At 52.7% G+C, this 19,793-nt stretch overlaps 1 protein-coding gene across 1 annotated transcript in view; it reads left to right on the forward strand.

Annotated features, from left to right (window-relative positions):
- Positions 1 to 10,840: 10,840 nt before the first annotated feature.
- Positions 10,841 to 19,793, forward strand: part of F11R (F11 receptor) — a 31,685-nt gene continuing 22,732 nt past the window's right edge. The window contains exon 1 of the mRNA XM_073637176.1: positions 10,841 to 10,995. Within this exon, the coding sequence (XP_073493277.1) occupies positions 10,941 to 10,995 (55 nt within the window). The 5' untranslated portion in view covers positions 10,841 to 10,940. The remainder of the gene's footprint in view (positions 10,996 to 19,793) is intronic.

The following is a 19,793-nucleotide window of genomic DNA, read 5'->3' on the forward strand; positions in this document are numbered from 1 at the left end:
CTGTGCAGGGTGGTGTGAGCTCAGTCCCCTCCTGTGCAGGGTGGTGTGAGCTCAGTACCCTCCTGTGCAGGGTGGTGTGAGAGCTGTCCCGTCGTGTGCAGGCTGGTGTGAGCTCTGTTCCCCTCCTGTGCAGGGTGGTGAGAGCTCTGTCCCCTCCTGTGCAGGGTGGTGTGAGCTCTGTCCCCTCCTGTGCAGGGTGGTGTGAGCTCTGTCCCCTCCTGTGCAGGGTGGTGTGACTCTCGTCCCCTCCCGTGCAGGGTGGTGTGAGCTCTGTCCCCTGCTGTGCAGGGTGGTGTGAGCTCTGCTCCCTCCTGTGCAGGGTGGTGTGAGCTTTGTCCAATCCTGTGCAGGGTAGTGAGAGCTCTGTCCCCTCCTGTGCAGGGTGGTGAGAACTCTATCCCCTCCTGTGCAGGGTGGTGTGAGCTCTGTCCCCTCCTGTGCTGGGTGGTGTGAGCTCTGCTTCCTCCTGTGCAGGGTGGTGTGAGCTCTGTCCCCTCCTGTACAGGGTGGTGTGAGCTCTGTCCCCTCCTGTACAGGGTGGTGTGAGCTCTGTCCCATCCTGTGCAGGGTGGTGAGAGCTCTATCCCCTCCTGTGCAGGGTGGTGTGACCTCAGTCCCCTCCTGTGCAGGGTGGTGTGACCTCAGTCCCCTCCTGTGCAGGGTGGTGTGACCTCAGTCCCCTCCTGTGCAGGGTGGTGTGACCTCAGTCCCCTCCTGTGCAGGGTGGTGTGACCTCAGTCCCCTCCTGTGCAGGGTGGTGTGACCTCAGTCCCCTCCTGTGCAGGGTGGTGTGACCTCAGTCCCCTCCTGTGCAGGGTGGTGTGACCTCAGTCCCCTCCTGTGCAGGATGGTGTGACCTCAGTCCCCTCCTGTGCAGGGTGGTGAGCGCTCTGTCCCCTCCTGTGCAGGGTGGTGTGAGCTCTGTCCCGTCCTGTGCAGGGTGGTGTGAGCTCAGTCCCCTCCTGTGCAGGGTGGTGTGAGCTCAGTCCCCTCCTGTGCAGGGTGGTGTGAGCTCTGTCCTCTACTGTGCAGGATGGTGTGAGCTCTGTCCCGTCGGGTGCAGGGTGGTGTGAGCTCTGTCCCCTCCTGTGCAGGATGGTGTGAGCTCTGTCCCGTCGGGTGCAGGGTGGTGTGAGCTCTGTCCCCCTCATGTGCAGGGTGGTGTGAGCTCTGTCCTCTACTGTGCAGGATGGTGTGAGCTCTGTCCCGTCGGGTGCAGGGTGGTGTGAGCTCTGTCCCCCTCATGTGCAGGGTGGTGTGAGCTCTGTCCCCTCCTGTGCAGGGTGGTGTGAGCTCTGCTCCCTCCTGTGCAGGGTGGTGTGAGCTTTGTCCAATCCTGTGCAGGGTAGTGAGAGCTCTGTCCCCTCCTGTGCAGGGTGGTGAGAACTCTATCCCCTCCTGTGCAGGGTGGTGTGAGCTCTGTCCCCTCCTGTGCAGGGTGGTGTGAGCTCTGCTTCCTCCTGTGCAGGGTGGTGTGAGCTCTGTCCCCTCCTGTACAGGGTGGTGTGAGCTCTGTCCCCTCCTGTACAGGGTGGTGTGAGCTCTGTCCCATCCTGTGCAGGGTGGTGAGAGCTCTATCCCCTCCTGTGCAGGATGGTGTGACCTCAGTCCCCTCCTGTGCAGGGTGGTGTGACCTCAGTCCCCTCCTGTGCAGGGTGGTGTGACCTCAGTCCCCTCCTGTGCAGGGTGGTGTGACCTCAGTCCCCTCCTGTGCAGGGTGGTGTGACCTCAGTCCCCTCCTGTGCAGGGTGGTGTGACCTCAGTCCCCTCCTGTGCAGGGTGGTGTGACCTCAGTCCCCTCCTGTGCAGGGTGGTGTGACCTCAGTCCCCTCCTGTGCAGGATGGTGTGACCTCAGTCCCCTCCTGTGCAGGGTGGTGAGCGCTCTGTCCCCTCCTGTGCAGGGTGGTGTGAGCTCTGTCCCGTCCTGTGCAGGGTGGTGTGAGCTCAGTCCCCTCCTGTGCAGGGTGGTGTGAGCTCAGTCCCCTCCTGTGCAGGGTGGTGTGAGCTCTGTCCTCTACTGTGCAGGATGGTGTGAGCTCTGTCCCGTCGGGTGCAGGGTGGTGTGAGCTCTGTCCCCCTCATGTGCAGGGTGGTGTGAGCTCTGTCCCCTCCTGTGCAGGGTGGTGTGAGCTCTGCTCCCCCCTGTGCAGGGTGGTGTGAGCTTTGTCCAATCCTGTGCAGGGTAGTGAGAGCTCTGTCCCCTCCTGTGCAGGGTGGTGAGAGCTCTGTCCCCTTCTGTGCAGGGTGGTGTGAGCTCTGTCCCCTCCTGTGCAGGGTGGTGTGAGCTCTGTCCCCTCCTGTGCAGGGTGGTGTGAGCTCAATCCCCTCCTGTGCAGGGTGGTGTGAGCTCAGTCCCCTCCTGTGCAGGGCGGTGAGAGCTCTGTATTCTCCTGTGCAGGGTGGTGTGAGCTCTGTCCTCTCCTGTGCAGGGAGGTGTGAGTTCTGTCCTCTCCTGTGCAGGGTGGTGTGAGCTCTGTCCAGTCGTGTGCAGGGTGGTGTGAGCTCTGTCCCCTCCTGTGCAGGGTGGTGAGAGCTCTGTCCCCTCCTGTGCAGGGTGGTGAGAGCTCTGTCCCCTCCTGTGCAGGGTGGTGTGAGCTCTGTCATCTCCTGTGCAGGGTGGTGAGCGCCCTGTCCCCTCCTGTGCAGGGTGGTGAGGGCTCTGTTCCCTCCTGTGCAGGGTGGTGAGGGCTCTGTCCCCTCCTGTGCAGGGTGGTGAGGGCTCTGTCCCATCCTGTGCAGGGTGGTGAGAGCTCTGTCCCCTCCTGTGCAGGGTGGTGAGAACTCTGTCCCCTCCTGTGCAGGGTGGTGAGCGCTCTGTCCCCTCTTGTGCAGGGTGGTGAGAGCCCTGTCCCCTCCTGTGCAGGGTGGTGAGAGCTCCGTCCCCTCCTGTGCAGGGTGGTGAGAGCTCCGTCCCCTCCTGTGCAGGGTGGTGAGAGCTCCGTCCCCTCCTGTGCAGGGTGGTGTGAGCTCTGTCCCCTCCTGTGCAGGGTGGTGTGAGCTCTGTCCCCTCCTGTGCAGGGTGGTGTGAGCCCAGTGCCCTCCTGTGCAGGGTGGTGTGAGCCCAGTCCCCTCCTGTGCAGGGTGGTGTGAGCCCAGTCCCCTCCTGTGCAGGGTGGTGTGAGCTCTGTCCCGTCGTGTGCAGGGTGGTGTGAGCCCTGTCACCTCCTGTGCAGGGTGGTGAGCGCTCTGTCCCCTCCTGTGCAGGGTGGTGTGAGCTCAGTCCCCTCCTGTGCAGGGTGCTGTGAGCTCAATCCCCTCCTGTGCAGGGTGGTGTGAGCTCAGTCCCCTCCTGTGCAGGGTGGTGAGAGCTCTGTATTCTCCTGTGCAGGGTGGTGTGAGCTCTGTCCTCTCCTGTGCAGGGTGGTGAGAGCTCTGTCCCCTCCTGGGCAGGGTGGTGAGAGCTCTATCCCCTCCTGTGCAGGGTGGTGTGAGCTCTGTCCCCTCCTGTGCAGGGTGGTGTGAGCTCTGCTCCCTCCTGTGCAGGGTGGTGTGAGCTCTGTCCCCTCCTGTACAGGGTGGTGTGAGCTCTGTCCCCTCCTGTACAGGGTGGTGTGAGCTCTGTCCCATCCTGTGCAGGGTGGTGAGAGCTCTGTCCCCTCCTGTGCAGGGTGGTGAGAACTCTATCCCCTCCTGTGCAGGGTGGTGTGAACCCAGTCCCCTCCTGTGCAGGGTGGTGTGAGCCCAGTCCCCTCCTGTGCAGGGTGGTGTGAGCTCTGTCCTCTCCTGTGCAGGGTGGTGTGAGCTCTGTCCCCTCCTGTGCAGGGTGATGTGAGCTCTGTCCCCTCCTGTGCAGGGTGGTGAGCGCTCTGTCCCCTCCTGTGCAGGGTGGTGTGAGCTCTGTCCCCTCCTGTGCAGGGTGGTGTGAGCTCTGTCCCCTCCTGTGCAGGGTGGTGAGCGCTCTGTCCCCTCCTGTGCAGGGTGGTGAGCGCTCTGTCCCCTCCTGAGCAGGGTGGTGTGAGCTCTGTCCTCTACTGTGCAGGATGGTGTGAGCTCTGTCCCGTCGTGTGCAGGGTGGTGTGAGCTCTGTCCCCTCTTGTGCAGGGGGATGTGAGCTCAGTCCCCTCCTGTGCAGGGTGGTGTGAGCTCAGTCCCCTCCTGTGCAGGGTGGTGTGAGCTCAGTCCCCTCCTGTGTAGGATGGTGTGAGCTCTGTCCCCTCCTGTGCAGGGTGGTGAGAGCTCTGTCCCCTCCTGTGCAGGGTGGTGAGCGCCCTGTCCTCTCCTGTGCAAGGTGGTGTGAGCTCTGTCCCCTCCTGTTCAGGGTGGTGTGAGCTCTGTCCCCCTCATGTGCAGGGTGGTGTGAGCTCTGTCCCCTCCTGTGCAGGGTGGTGTGAGCTCTGCTCCCTCCTGTGCAGGGTGGTGTGAGCTTTGTCCAATCCTGTGCAGGGTAGTGAGAACTCTGTCCCATCCTGTGCAGGGTGGTGAGAGCTCTATCCCCTCCAGTGCAGGGTGGTGTGAGCTCTGTCCCCTCCTGCGCAGGGTGGTGAGCGCTCTGTACCCTCCTGTGCAGGGTGGTGTGAGCTCAGTCCCCTCCTGTGCAGGGTGGTGTGAGCTCAGTCCCCTCCTGTGCAGGGTGGTGAGAGCTCTGTATTCTCCTGGGCAGGGTGGTGTGAGCTCTGTCCTCTCCTGTGCAGGGTGGTGTGAGCTCTGTCCAGTCGTGTGCAGGGTGGTGTGAGCTCTGTCCCCTCCTGTGCAGGGTGGTGAGAGCTCTGTCCCCTCCTGTGCAGGGTGGTGAGAGCTCTGTCCCCTCCTGTGCAGGGTGGTGTGAGCTCTGTCATCTCTTGTGCAGGGTGGTGAGCGCCCTGTCCCCTCCGGTGCAGGGTGGTGAGGGCTCTGTCCCCTCCTGTGCAGGGTGGTGAGGGCTCTGTCCCCTCCTGTGCAGGGTGGTGAGGGCTCTCTCCCCTCCTGTGCAGGGTGGTGAGGGCTCTGTCCCCTCCTGTGTAGGGTGGTGAGGGCTCTGTCCCCTCCTGTGCAGGGTGGTGAGAACTCTGTCCCCTCCTGTGCAGGGTGGTGAGCGCTCTGTCCCCCTCATGTGCAGGGTGGTGTGAGCTCTGTCCCCTCCTGTGCAGGGTGGTGTGAGCTCTGTCCCCTCCTGTGCAGGGTGGTGTGAGCTCTGTCCCCTCCTGTGCAGGGTAGTGAGAGCTCTGTCCCCTCCTGTGCAGGGTGGTGAGAGCTCTGTCCCCTCCTGTGCAGGGTGGTGAGAGCTCTGTCCCCTCCTGTGCAGGGTGGTGAGCGCTCTGTCCCCTCTTGTGCAGGGGGATGTGAGCTCAGTCCCCTCCTGTGCAGGGTGGTGTGAGCTCAGTCCCCTCCTGTGCAGGGTGGTGTGAGCTCTGTCCTCTACTGTGCAGGATGGTGTGAGCTCTGTCCCGTCGTGTGCAGGGTGGTGTGAGATCTGTCCCCCTCATGTGCAGGGTGGTGTGAGCTCTGTCCCCCTCATGTGCAGGGTGGTGTGAGCTCTGTCCCCTCCTGTGCAGGGTGGTGTGAGCTCTGTCCCCTCCTGTGCAGGGTGGTGTGAGCTCTGTCCCGTCCTGTGCAGGGTGGTGTGAGCTTTGTCCAATCCTGTAAAGGGTAGTGAGAGCTCTGTCCCCTCCTGTGCAGGGTGGTGAGAGCTCTGTCCCCTCCTGTGCAGGGTGGTGAGAGCTCTGTCCACTCCTGTGCAGGGTGGTGAGAGCTCCGTCCCCTCCTGTGCAGGGTGGTGAGAGCTCCGTCCCCTCCTGTGCAGGGTGGTGAGAGCTCCGTCCCCTCCTGTGCAGGGTGGTGAGAGCTCCGTCCCCTCCTGTGCAGGGTGGTGAGAGCTCCGTCCCCTCCTGTGCAGGGTGGTGAGAGCTCCGTCCCCTCCTGTGCAGGGTGGTGTGAGCCCAGTCCCCTCCTGTGCAGGGTGGTGTGAGCCCAGTCCCCTCCTGTGCAGGGTGGTGTGAGCTCTGTCCCCTCCTGTGCAGGTTGGTGAGTGCTCCATCCCCTCCTGTGCAGGGTGGTGTGAGCTCCGTCCCCTCCTGTGCAGGGTGGTGTGAGCTCTGTCCCCTCCTGTGCAGGGTGGTGAGCGCTCTGTCCCCTCCTGTGCAGGGTGGTGAGCGCTCTGTCCTCTACTGTGCAGGATGGTGTGAGCTCTGTCCCGTCGTGTGCAGGGTGGTGTGAGCTCTGTCCCCTCTTGTGCAGGGGGATGTGAGCTCAGTCCCCTCCTGTGCAGGGTGGTGTGAGCTCAGTCCCCTCCTGTGCAGGGTGGTGTGAGCTCAGTCCCCTCCTGTGTAGGATGGTGTGAGCTCTGTCCCCTCCTGTGCAGGGTGGTGAGAGCTCTGTCCCCTCCTGTGCAGGGTGGTGAGCACCCTGTCCTCTCCTGTGCAAGGTGGTGTGAGCTCTGTCCCCTCCTGTGCAGGGTGGTGTGAGCTCTGTCCCCTCCTGTGCAGGGTGGTGTGAGCTCTGTTCCCCTCATGTGCAGGGTGGTGTGAGCTCTGTCCCCTCCTGTGCAGGGTGGTGTGAGCTCTGCTCCCTCCTGTGCAGGGTGGTGTGAGCTTTGTCCAATCCTGTGCAGGGTAGTGAGAACTCTGTCCCATCCTGTGCAGGGTGGTGAGAGCTCTATCCCCTCCAGTGCAGGGTGGTGTGAGCTCTGTCCCCTCCTGCGCAGGGTGGTGAGAGCTCTGTCCCCTCCTGTGCAGGGTGGTGAGCGCTCTGTCCCCTCCTGTGCAGGGTGGTGTGAGCTCAGTCCCCTCCTGTGCAGGGTGGTGTGAGCTCAATCCCCTCCTGTGCAGGGTGGTGTGAGCTCAGTCCCCTCCTGTGCAGGGTGGTGAGAGCTCTGTATTCTCCTGGGCAGGGTGGTGTGAGCTCTGTCCTCTCCTGTGCAGGGTGGTGTGAGCTCTGTCCAGTCGTGTGCAGGGTGGTGTGAGCTCTGTCCCCTCCTGTGCAGGGTGGTGAGAGCTCTGTCCCCTCCTGTGCAGGGTGGTGAGAGCTCTGTCCCCTCCTGTGCAGGGTGGTGTGAGCTCTGTCATCTCTTGTGCAGGGTGGTGAGCGCCCTGTCCCCTCCGGTGCAGGGTGGTGAGGGCTCTGTCCCCTCCTGTGCAGGGTGGTGAGGGCTCTGTCCCCTCCTGTGCAGGGTGGTGAGGGCTCTGTCCCCTCCTGTGTAGGGTGGTGAGAGCTCTGTCCCCTCCTGTGCAGGGTGGTGAGAACTCTGTCCCCTCCTGTGCAAGGTGGTGAGCGCTCTGTCCCCCTCATGTGCAGGGTGGTGTGAGCTCTGTCCCCTCCTGTGCAGGGTGGTGTGAGCTCTGTCCCCTCCTGTGCAGGGTGGTGTGAGCTCTGTCCCCTCCTGTGCAGGGTGGTGTGAGCTTTGTCCAATCCTGTGCAGGGTGGTGAGAGCTCTGTCCCCTCCTGTGCAGGGTGGTGAGAGCTCTGTCCCCTCCTGTGCAGGGTGGTGAGAGCTCTGTCCCCTCCTGTGCAGGGTGGTGAGCGCTCTGTCCCCTCTTGTGCAGGGGGATGTGAGCTCAGTCCCCTCCTGTGCAGGGTGGTGTGAGCTCAGTCCCCTCCTGTGCAGGGTGGTGTGAGCTCAGTCCCCTCCTGTGCAGGGTGGTGTGAGCTCAGTCCCCTCCTGTGCAGGGTGGTGTGAGCTCTGTCCTCTACTCTGCAGGATGGTGTGAGCTCTGTCCCGTCGTGTGCAGGGTGGTGTGAGATCTGTCCCCCTCATGTGCAGGGTGGTGTGAGCTCTGTCCCCCTCATGTGCAGGGTGGTGTGAGCTCTGTCCCCTCCTGTGCAGGGTGGTGTGAGCTCTGTCCCCTCCTGTGCAGGGTGGTGTGAGCTCTGTCCCCTCCTGTGCAGGGTGGTGTGAGCTTTGTCCAATCCTGTGCAGGGTAGTGAGAGCTCTGTCCCCTCCTGTGCAGGGTGGTGAGAGCTCTGTCCCCTCCTGTGCAGGGTGGTGAGAGCTCTGTCCCCTCCTGTGCAGGGTGGTGAGAGCTCCGTCCCCTCCTGTGCAGGGTGGTGAGAGCTCCGTCCCCTCCTGTGCAGGGTGGTGAGAGCTCTGTCCCCTCCTGTGCAGGGTGGTGAGAGCTCCGTCCCCTCCTGTGCAGGGTGGTGAGAGCTCCGTCCCCTCCTGTGCAGGGTGGTGAGAGCTCCGTCCCCTCCTGTGCAGGGTGGTGAGAGCTCCGTCCCCTCCTGTGCAGGGTGGTGTGAGCCCAGTCCCCTCCTGTGCAGGGTGGTGTGAGCTCTGTCCCCTCCTGTGCAGGGTGGTGAGAGCTCCGTCCCCTCCTGTGCAGGGTGGTGTGAGCTCTGTCCTCTACTGTGCAGGATGGTGTGAGCTCTGTCCCGTCGTGTGCAGGGTGGTGTGAGCTCTGTCCCCCTCATGTGCAGGGTTGTGTGAGCTCTGTCCCCTCCTGTGCAGGGTGGTGAGCGCTCTGTCCCCTCCTGTGCAGGGTGGTGAGCGCTCTGTCCCCTCCTGTGCAGGGTGGTGAGAGCTCAGTCCCCTCCTGTGCAGGGTGGTGTAAGCGCTGTCCTCTACTGTGCAGGATGGTGTGAGCTCTGTCCCGTCGTGTGCAGGGTGGTGTGAGCTCTGTCCCCTCCTGTGCAGGGTGGTGTGAGCTCAGTCCCCTCCTGTGCAGGGTGGTGTGACCTCAGTCCTATCCTGTGCAGGGTGGTGTGAGCTCAGTCCGCTCCTGTACAGGGTGGTGTGAGCTCAGTCCCCTCCTGTGCAGGGTGGTGAGCGCTCTGTCCCCTCCTGTGCAGGGTGGTGAGCGCTCTGTCCCCTCCTGTGCAGGGTGGTGAGCGCACTGTCCCCTCCTGTGCAGGGTGGTGAGCGCTCTGTTCCCTCCTGTGCAGGGTGGTGTGAGCTCAGTCCCCTCCTGTGCAGGGTGGTGTGAGCTCAGTCCCCTCCTGTGCAGGGTGGTGTGAGCTCAGTCCCCTCCTGTGCAGGGTGGTGTGAGCTCAGTCCCCTCCTGTGCAGGGTGGTGTGAGCTCAGTCCCCTCCTGTGCAGGGTGGTGTGAGAGCTGTCCCGTCGTGTGCAGGCTGGTGTGAGCTCTGTTCCCCTCCTGTGCAGGGTGGTGAGAGCTCTGTCCCCTCCTGTGCAGGGTGGTGTGAGCTCTGTCCCCTCCTGTGCAGGGTGGTGTGAGCTCTGTCCCCTCCTGTGCAGGGTGGTGTGACTCTCGTCCCCTCCCGTGCAGGGTGGTGTGAGCTCTGTCCCCTCCTGTGCAGGGTGGTGTGAGCTCTGCTCCCTCCTGTGCAGGGTGGTGTGAGCTTTGTCCAATCCTGTGCAGGGTAGTGAGAGGTCTGTCCCCTCCTGTGCAGGGTGGTGAGAGCTCTATCCCCTCCTGTGCAGGGTGGTGTGAACCCAGTCCCCTCCTGTGCACGGTGGTGTGACCTCAGTCCCCTCCTGTGCAGGGTGGTGTGACCTCAGTCCCCTCCTGTGCAGGGTGGTGTGACCTCAGTCCCCTCCTGTGCAGGGTGGTGTGACCTCAGTCCCCTCCTGTGCAGGGTGGTGTGACCTCAGTCCCCTCCTGTGCAGGGTGGTGAGCGCTCTGTCCCCTCCTGTGCAGGGTGGTGTGAGCTCTGTCCCGTCAAGTGCAGGGTGGTGTGAGCTCAGTCCCCTCCTGTGCAGGGTGGTGTGAGCTCTGTCCCCTCCTGTGCAGGGTGGTGTGAGCTCTGTCCTCTACTGTGCAGGATGGTGTGAGCTCTGTCCCGTCGGGTGCAGGGTGGTGTGAGCTCTGTCCCCCCTGTGCAGGGTGGTGTGAGCTTTGTCCAATCCTGTGCAGGGTAGTGAGAGCTCTGTCCCCTCCTGTGCAGGGTGGTGAGAGCTCTGTCCCCTCCTGTGCAGGGTGGTGAGAGCTCTGTCCCCTCCTGTGCAGGGTGGTGTGAGCTCTGTCCCCTCCTGTGCAGGGTGGTGTGAGCTCTGTCCCCTCCTGTGCAGGGTGGTGTGAGCTCTGCTCCCTACTGTGCAGGGTGGTGTGAGCTTTGTCCCCTCCTGTGCAGGGTAGTGAGAGCTCTGTCCCCTCCTGTGCAGGGTGGTGACAGCTCTGTCCCCTCCTGTGCAGGGTGGTGACAGCTCTGTCCCCTCCTGTGCAGGGTGGTGACAGCTCTGTCCCCTCCTGTGCAGGGTGGTGAGAGCTCTGTCCCCTCCTGTGCAGGGTGGTGAGAGCTCTGTCCCCTCCTGTGCAGGGTGGTGAGAGCTCTGTCCCCTCCTGTGCAGGGTGGTGAGAGCTCTGTCCCCTCCTGTGCAGGGTGGTGTGAGCGCAGTCCCCTCCTGTGCAGGGTGGTGTGAGCGCAGTCCCCTCCTGTGCAGGGTGGTGTGAGCTCTGTCCCCTCCTGTGCAGGGTGGTGTGAGCTCTGTCCCCTCCTGTGCAGGGTGGTGTGAGCTCTGTCCCCTCCTGTGCAGGGTGGTGAGAGCTCTGTCCCCTCCTGTGCAGGGTGGTGAGAGCTCTGTCCCCTCCTGTGCAGGGTGGTGTGAGCGCAGTCCCCTCCTGTGCAGGGTGGTGTGAGCCAGTCCCCTCCTGTGCAGGGTGGTGTGAGCGCAGTCCCCTCCTGTGCAGGGTGGTGTGAGCTCTGTCCCCTCCTGTGCAGGGTGGTGTGAGCTCTGTCCCCTCCTGTGCAGGGTGGTGTGAGCTCTGTCCCGTCCTGTGCAGGGTGGTGAGAGCTCTGTCCCCTCCTGTGCAGGGTGGTGAGCCCTCTAGTTCCGATAGCTATGAGGCCGCAGGGAGGAGTCTGTGTACTCTTAGGCTCCGCCCACCGATACCTGATGACAAGCCGCCTTGGAGAAACTTCCCGGCATCCGTCAGCAGGGCGGGGCCACTGCCTTACCTGAGAGACTATGTGAGCGGCAGGAGAACTGTCCAATCAGGGCGATAACAAAGACAATGGTGACCAATCAGCGGCACGCCTCTGTCAAGGTGAGGCAGGTGTCTGTGACATCACAGGGCGGGGCTTAGAAACTTGTTTGTTCCTACATTCCCTGTTCAACCGAAACCTTTAGAGATGGCGACGGCAACCGGAGGAATGATCGGGAGGCTGACCGTGCTGCTGAGCCTGTGTGAGTACGATCGAGACTGCCGCGGCCAAACCGCACCCGTGTGTACTGCCTATATATATATATCTATACAGCTCCTGTGTGTACTGCCTGTATATATATATATATATATCTATCTATCTATACAGCTCCTGTGTGTACTGCCTGTATATATATCTATACAGCTCCTGTGTGTACTGCCTGTATATATATATCTATACAGCTCCTGTGTGTACTGCCTATATATATATCTATACAGCTCCTGTGTGTACTGCCTGTATATATATATATATCTATACAGCTCCTGTGTGTACTGCCTATATATATATATATATATATCTATACAGCTCCCGTGTGTACTGCCTATATATATATCTATACAGCTCCTGTGTGTACTGCCTGTATATATATATCTATACAGCTCCTGTGTGTACTGCCTGTATATATATATCTATACAGCTCCTGTGTGTACTGCCTGTATATATATCTATACAGCTCCTGTGTGTACTGCCTGTATATATATCTATACAGCTCCTGTGTGTACTGCCTGTATATATATATCTATACAGCTCCTGTGTGTACTGCCTATATATATATCTATACAGCTCCTGTGTGTACTGCCTGTATATATATATCTATACAGCTCCTGTGTGTACTGCCTATATATATATCTATACAGCTCCTGTGTGTACTGCCTGTATATATATATATATCTATACAGCTCCTGTGTGTACTGCCTATATATATATATATATATCTATACAGCTCCCGTGTGTACTGCCTATATATATATCTATACAGCTCCTGTGTGTACTGCCTGTATATATATATCTATACAGCTCCTGTGTGTACTGCCTGTATATATATATCTATACAGCTCCTGTGTGTACTGCCTGTATATATATCTATACAGCTCCTGTGTGTACTGCCTGTATATATATCTATACAGCTCCTGTGTGTACTGCCTGTATATATATCTATACTGCTCCTGTGTACTGCCTATATATATATATCTATACTGCTCCTGTGTGTACTGCCTGTATATATATCTATACAGCTCCTGTGTGTACTGCCTGTATATATATCTATACAGCTCCTGTGTGTACTGCCTGTATATATATCTATACTGCTCCTGTGTACTGCCTATATATATATATCTATACAGCTCCTGTGTGTACTGCCTATATATATATATCTATACAGCTCCTGTGTGTACTGCCTATATATATATATCTATACAGCTCCTGTGTGTACTGCCTATATATATATATCTATACAGCTCCTGTGTGTACTGCCTGTATATATATATCTATACAGCTCCTGTGTGTACTGCCTATATATATATATCTATACAGCTCCTGTGTGTACTGCCTATATATATATATCTATCTATCTATCTATACAGCTCCTGTGTGTACTGCCTGTATATATATATCTATCTATCTATCTATACAGCTCCTGTGTGCACTGCCTGTATATATATATATCTATACAGCTCCTGTGTGTACTGCCTATATATATATCTATACAGCTCCTGTGTGTACTGCCTGTGTATATATCTATACAGCTCCTGTGTGCACTGCCTGTGTATATATCTATACAGCTCCTGTGTGCACTGCCTGTATATATATATCTATACAGCTCCTGTGTGTACTGCCTGTATATATATCTATACAGCTCCTGTGTACTGCCTGTATATATATATATCTATACAGCTCCTGTGTGCACTGCCTGTATATATATATCTATACAGCTCCTGTGTGTACTGCCTATATATATATATATATATCTATACAGCTCCTGTGTGTACTGCCTGTATCTATATCTATACAGCTCCTGTGTGTACTGCCTATATATATATATATATCTATACAGCTCCTGTGTGTACTGCCTGTATATATATATATCTATACAGCTCCTGTGTGTACTGCCTGTATATATATATATCTATACAGCTCCTGTGTGTACTGCCTATATATATATATATATCTATACAGCTCCTGTGTGTACTGCCTGTATATATATATATCTATACAGCTCCTGTGTGTACTGCCTATATATATATATATCTATACAGCTCCTGTGTGTACTGCCTGTATATATATCTATACAGCTCCTGTGTGTACTGCCTATATATATATATATCTATACAGCTCCTGTGTGTACTGCCTATATATATATATATATCTATACAGCTCCTGTGTGTACTGCCTGTATATATATATATCTATACAGCTCCTGTGTGTACTGCCTATATATATATATCTCTATACAGCTCCTGTGTGTACTGCCTGTATATATATCTCTATACAGCTCCTGTGTGTACTGCCTGTATATATATATCTATACAGCTCCTGTGTGTACTGCCTGTATATATATATCTATACAGCTCCTGTGTGTACTGCCTGTATATATATATCTATACAGCTCCTGTGTGTACTGCCTGTATCTATATCTATACAGCTCCTGTGTGTACTGCCTATATATATATATATATCTATACAGCTCCTGTGTGTACTGCCTATATATATATCTATACAGCTCCTGTGTGTACTGCCTGTATATATATATCTATACAGCTCCTGTGTGTACTGCCTGTATATATATATCTATACAGCTCCTGTGTGTACTGCCTGTATATATCTATACAGCTCCTGTGTGTACTGCCTGTATATATATATCTATACAGCTCCTGTGTGTACTGCCTGTATATATATCTATACAGCTCCTGTGTACTGCCTGTATATATATATCTATACAGCTCCTGTGTGTACTGCCTGTATATATCTATACAGCTCCTGTGTGTACTGCCTGTATATATATATCTATACAGCTCCTGTGTGTACTGCCTGTATATATATATCTATACAGCTCCTGTGTGTACTGCCTGTATATATATATCTATACAGCTCCTGTGTGTACTGCCTGTATATATATATCTATACAGCTCCTGTGTGTACTGCCTGTATATATATCTATAAAACTCCTGTGTGTACTGCCTGTATATATATATCTATACAGCTCCTGTGTGTACTGCCTATATATATATATCTATACAGCTCCTGTGTGTACTGCCTGTATCTATATCTATACAGCTCCTGTGTGTACTGCCTGTATATATATATCTATACAGCTCCTGTGTGTACTGCCTGTATATATATCTATACAGCTCCTGTGTGTACTGCCTGTGTATATATATATATATATATATATATATATATCTATACAGCTCCTGTGTGTACTGCCTGTATATATATATCTATACAGCTCCTGTGTGTACTGCCTGTATATATATATATATCTATACAGCTCCTGTGTGTACTGCCTGTATCTATATCTATACAGCTCCTGTGTGTACTGCCTATATATATATATCTATACAGCTCCTGTGTGTACTGCCTGTATATATATCTATACAGCTCCTGTGTGTACTGCCTGTATATATATCTATACAGCTCCTGTGTGTACTGCCTGTATATATATCTATACAGCTCCTGTGTGTACTGCCTGTATATATATCTATACAGCTCCTGTGTGTACTGCCTGTATATATATATCTATACAGCTCCTGTGTGTACTGCCTGTATATATATATCTATACAGCTCCTGTGTGTACTGCCTGTATATATATCTATACAGCTCCTGTGTGTACTGCCTGTATATATATATCTATACAGCTCCTGTGTGTACTGCCTGTATATATATCTATACAGCTCCTGTGTGTACTGCCTATATATATATATATATATATCTATACAGCTCCTGTGTGTACTGCCTGTATATATATATCTATACAGCTCCTGTGTGTACTGCCTATATATATATCTGTACAGCTCCTGTGTGTACTGCCTGTATATATATCTATACAGCTCCTGTGTGTACTGCCTGTATATATATATCTATACAGCTCCTGTGTGTACTGCCTGTATATATATCTATACAGCTCCTGTGTGTACTGCCTATATATATATATCTATACAGCTCCTGTGTGTACTGCCTGTATATATATATCTATACAGCTCCTGTGTGTACTGCCTGTATATATATCTATACAGCTCCTGTGTGTACTGCCTATATATATATATATCTATACAGCTCCTGTGTGTACTGCCTGTATATATATATCTATACAGCTCCTGTGTGCACTGCCTGTATATATATCTATACAGCTCCTGTGTACTGCCTGTATGTATATATATCTATACAAGCTCCTGTGTGTACTACCTGTATGTATATATATCTATACAGCTCCTGTGTGCACTGCCTGTATGTATATATATCTATACAGCTCCTGTGTGCACTGCCTGTATGTATATATATCTATACAGCTCCTGTGTGCACTGCCTGTATGTATATATATCTATACAGCTCCTGTGTGTACTGCCTGTATATATATCTATACAGCTCCTGTGTGTACTGCCTGTATATATATATATATCTATACAGCTCCCGTGTGTACTGCCTGTATATATATCTATACAGCTCCTGTGTGTACTCCCTGTATATATATCTATACAGCTCCTGTCTGTACTGCCTGTATGTATATATATCTATACAGCTCCCGTGTGTACTGCCTGTATATATATCTATACAGCTCCTGTCTGTACTGCTTGTATGTATATATATCTATACAGCTCCCGTGTGTACTGCCTGTGTATATATATATATATATATCTATACAGCTCCTGTGTGTACTGCCTGTATCTATATCTATACAGCTCCTGTGTGTACTGCCTGTATATATATCTATACAGCTCCTGTGTGTACTGCCTGTATATATATCTATACAGCTCCTGTGTGTACTGCCTGTATATATCTATACAGCTCCTGTGTGTACTGCCTGTATATATCTATACAGCTCCTGTGTGTACTGCCTGTATATATCTATACAGCTCCTGTGTGTACTGCCTGTATATATATATATATCTATACAGCTCCTGTGTGTACTGCCTGTATATATATATATCTATACAGCTCCTGTGTGTACTGCCTATATATATATATCTATACAGCTCCTGTGTGTACTGCCTATATATATATATCTATACAGCTCCTGTGTGTACTGCCTGTATATATATCTATACAGCTCCTGTGTGTACTGCCTGTATATATATCTATACAGCTCCTGTGTGTACTGCCTGTATATATATATCTATACAGCTCCCGTGTGTACTGCCTGTATATATATATCTATACAGCTCCTGTGTGTACTCCCTGTATATATATCTATACAGCTCCTGTCTGTACTGCCTGTATGTATATATATCTATACAGCTCCTGTCTGTACTGCCTGTATGTATATATATCTATACAGCTCCCGTGTGTACTGCCTGTATATATATATATCTATACAGCTCCTGTGTACTGCCTGTATATATATCTATACAGCTCCTGTGTGTACTGCCTGTATATATATCTATACAGCTCCTGTGTGCACTGCCTGTATCTATATCTATACAGCTCCTGTGTGTACTGCCTGTGTCTATATCTATACAGCTCCTGTGTACTGCCTGTGTCTATATCTATACAGCTCCTGTGTACTGCCTGTATCTATATCTATACAGCTCCTGTGTGTACTGCCTGTATATATATCTATACAGCTCCTGTGTGTACTGCCTGTATATATCTATACAGCTCCTGTGTGTACTGCCTGTATATATCTATACAGCTCCTGTGTGTACTGCCTGTATATATATATATCTATACAGCTCCTGTGTAATGCCTGTATATATCTATACAGCTCCTGTGTGTACTGCCTATATATATATATATATATATATATCTATACAGCTCCTGTGTGTACTGCCTGTATATATATATATATCTATACAGCTCCTGTGTGTACTGCCTGTATATATATATATATCTATACAGCTCCTGTGTGTACTGCCTATATATATATATATCTATACAGCTCCTGTGTGTACTGCCTATATATATATCTATACAGCTCCTGTGTGTACTGCCTGTATATATATCTATACAGCTCCTGTGTGTACTGCCTGTATATATATCTATACAGCTCCTGTGTGTACTGCCTGTATATATATCTATACAGCTCCTGTGTGTACTGCCTGTATATATATCTATACAGCTCCTGTGTGTACTGCCTGTATATATATCTATACAGCTCCTGTGTGTACTGCCTGTATATATATCTATACAGCTCCTGTGTGTACTGCCTGTATATATATCTATACAGCTCCTGTGTGTACTGCCTGTATATATATCTGTACAGCTCCTGTGTGTACTGCCTGTATATATATCTGTACAGCTCCTGTGTGTACTGCCTGTATATATATCTATACAGCTCCTGTGTGTACTGCCTGTATATATATCTATACAGCTCCTGTGTGTACTGCCTGTATATATATCTATACAGCTCCTGTGTGTACTGCCTGTATATATATCTATACAGCTCCTGTGTGTACTGCCTGTATATATATCTATACAGCTCCTGTGTGTACTGCCTGTATATATATCTATACAGCTCCTGTGTGTACTGCCTGTATATATATCTATACAGCTCCTGTGTGTACTGCCTGTATATATATCTATACAGCTCCTGTGTGTACTGCCTGTATATATATCTATACAGCTCCTGTGTGTACTGCCTGTATGTATATATATCTATACAGCTCCTGTGTGTACTGCCTGTATGTATATATATCTATACAGCTCCTGTGTGTACTGCCTGTATATCTATCTATCTATCTATCTATGCAGTACACACAGGAGCTGTATAGATATATATATACAGGCAGTACACACAGGAGCTGTATAGATACAGGCAGTACACACAGGAGCTGTATAGATACAGGCAGTACACACAGGAGCTGTATAGATACAGGCAGTACACACAGGAGCTGTATAGATACAGGCAGTACACACAGGAGCTGTATAGATACAGGCAGTACACACAGGAGCTGTATAGATACAGGCAGTACACACAGGAGCTGTATAGATACAGGCAGTACACACAGGAGCTGTATAGATACAGGCAGTACACACAGGAGCTGTATAGATACAGGCAGTACACACAGGAGCTGTATAGATACAGGCAGTACACACAGGAGCTGTATAGATACAGGCAGTACACACAGGAGCTGTATAGATACAGGCAGTACACACAGGAGCTGTATAGATACAGGCAGTACACACAGGAGCTGTATAGATACAGGCAGTACACACAGGAGCTGTATAGATACAGGCAGTACACACAGGAGCTGTATAGATACAGGCAGTACACACAGGAGCTGTATAGATACAGGCAGTACACACAGGAGCTGTATAGATACAGGCAGTACACACAGGAGCTGTATAGATACAGGCAGTACACACAGGAGCTGTATAGATACAGGCAGTACACACAGGAGCTGTATAGATACAGGCAGTACACACAGGAGCTGTATAGATACAGGCAGTACACACAGGAGCTGTATAGATACAGGCAGTACACACAGGAGCTGTATAGATACAGGCAGTACACACAGGAGCTGTATAGATACAGGCAGTACACACAGGAGCTGTATAGATACAGGCAGTACACACAGGAGCTGTATAGATACAGGCAGTACACACAGGAGCTGTATAGATACAGGCAGTACACACAGGAGCTGTATAGATACAGGCAGTACACACAGGAGCTGTATAGATACAGGCAGTACACACAGGAGCTGTATAGATACAGGCAGTACACACAGGAGCTGTATAGATACAGGCAGTACACACAGGAGCTGTATAGATACAGGCAGTACACACAGGAGCTGTATAGATACAGGCAGTACACACAGGAGCTGTATAGATACAGGCAGTACACACAGGAGCTGTATAGATACAGGCAGTACACACAGGAGCTGTATAGATACAGGCAGTACACACAGGAGCTGTATAGATACAGGCAGTACACACAGGAGCTGTATAGATACAGGCAGTACACACAGGAGCTGTATAGATACAGGCAGTACACACAGGAGCTGTATAGATACAGGCAGTACACACAGGAGCTGTATAGATACAGGCAGTACACACAGGAGCTGTATAGATACAGGCAGTACACACAGGAGCTGTATAGATACAGGCAGTACACACAGGAGCTGTATAGATACAGGCAGTACACACAGGAGCTGTATAGATACAGGCAGTACACACAGGAGCTGTATAGATACAGGCAGTACACACAGGAGCTGTATAGATACAGGCAGTACACACAGGAGCTGTATAGATACAGGCAGTACACACAGGAGCTGTATAGATACAGGCAGTACACACAGGAGCTGTATAGATACAGGCAGTACACACAGGAGCTGTATAGATACAGGCAGTACACACAGGAGCTGTATAGATACAGGCAGTACACACAGGAGCTGTATAGATACAGGCAGTACACACAGGAGCTGTATAGATACAGGCAGTACACACAGGAGCTGTATAGATACAGGCAGTACACACAGGAGCTGTATAGATACAGGCAGTACACACAGGAGCTGTATAGATACAGGCAGTACACACAGGAGCTGTATAGATACAGGCAGTACACACAGGAGCTGTATAGATACAGGCAGTACACACAGGAGCTGTATAGATACAGGCAGTACACACAGGAGCTGTATAGATACAGGCAGTACACACAGGAGCTGTATAGATACAGGCAGTACACACAGGAGCTGTATAGATACAGGCAGTACACACAGGAGCTGTATAGATACAGGCAGTACACACAGGAGCTGTATAGATACAGGCAGTACACACAGGAGCTGTATAGATACAGGCAGTACACACAGGAGCTGTATAGATACAGGCAGTACACACAGGAGCTGTAT

Source organism: Phyllobates terribilis, unplaced genomic scaffold (assembly GCF_046119375.1).
Source record: "Phyllobates terribilis strain yellow unplaced genomic scaffold, ASM4611937v1 Scaffold_6__1_contigs__length_29720123, whole genome shotgun sequence".
Lineage (NCBI taxonomy): Eukaryota > Metazoa > Chordata > Amphibia > Anura > Dendrobatidae > Phyllobates > Phyllobates terribilis.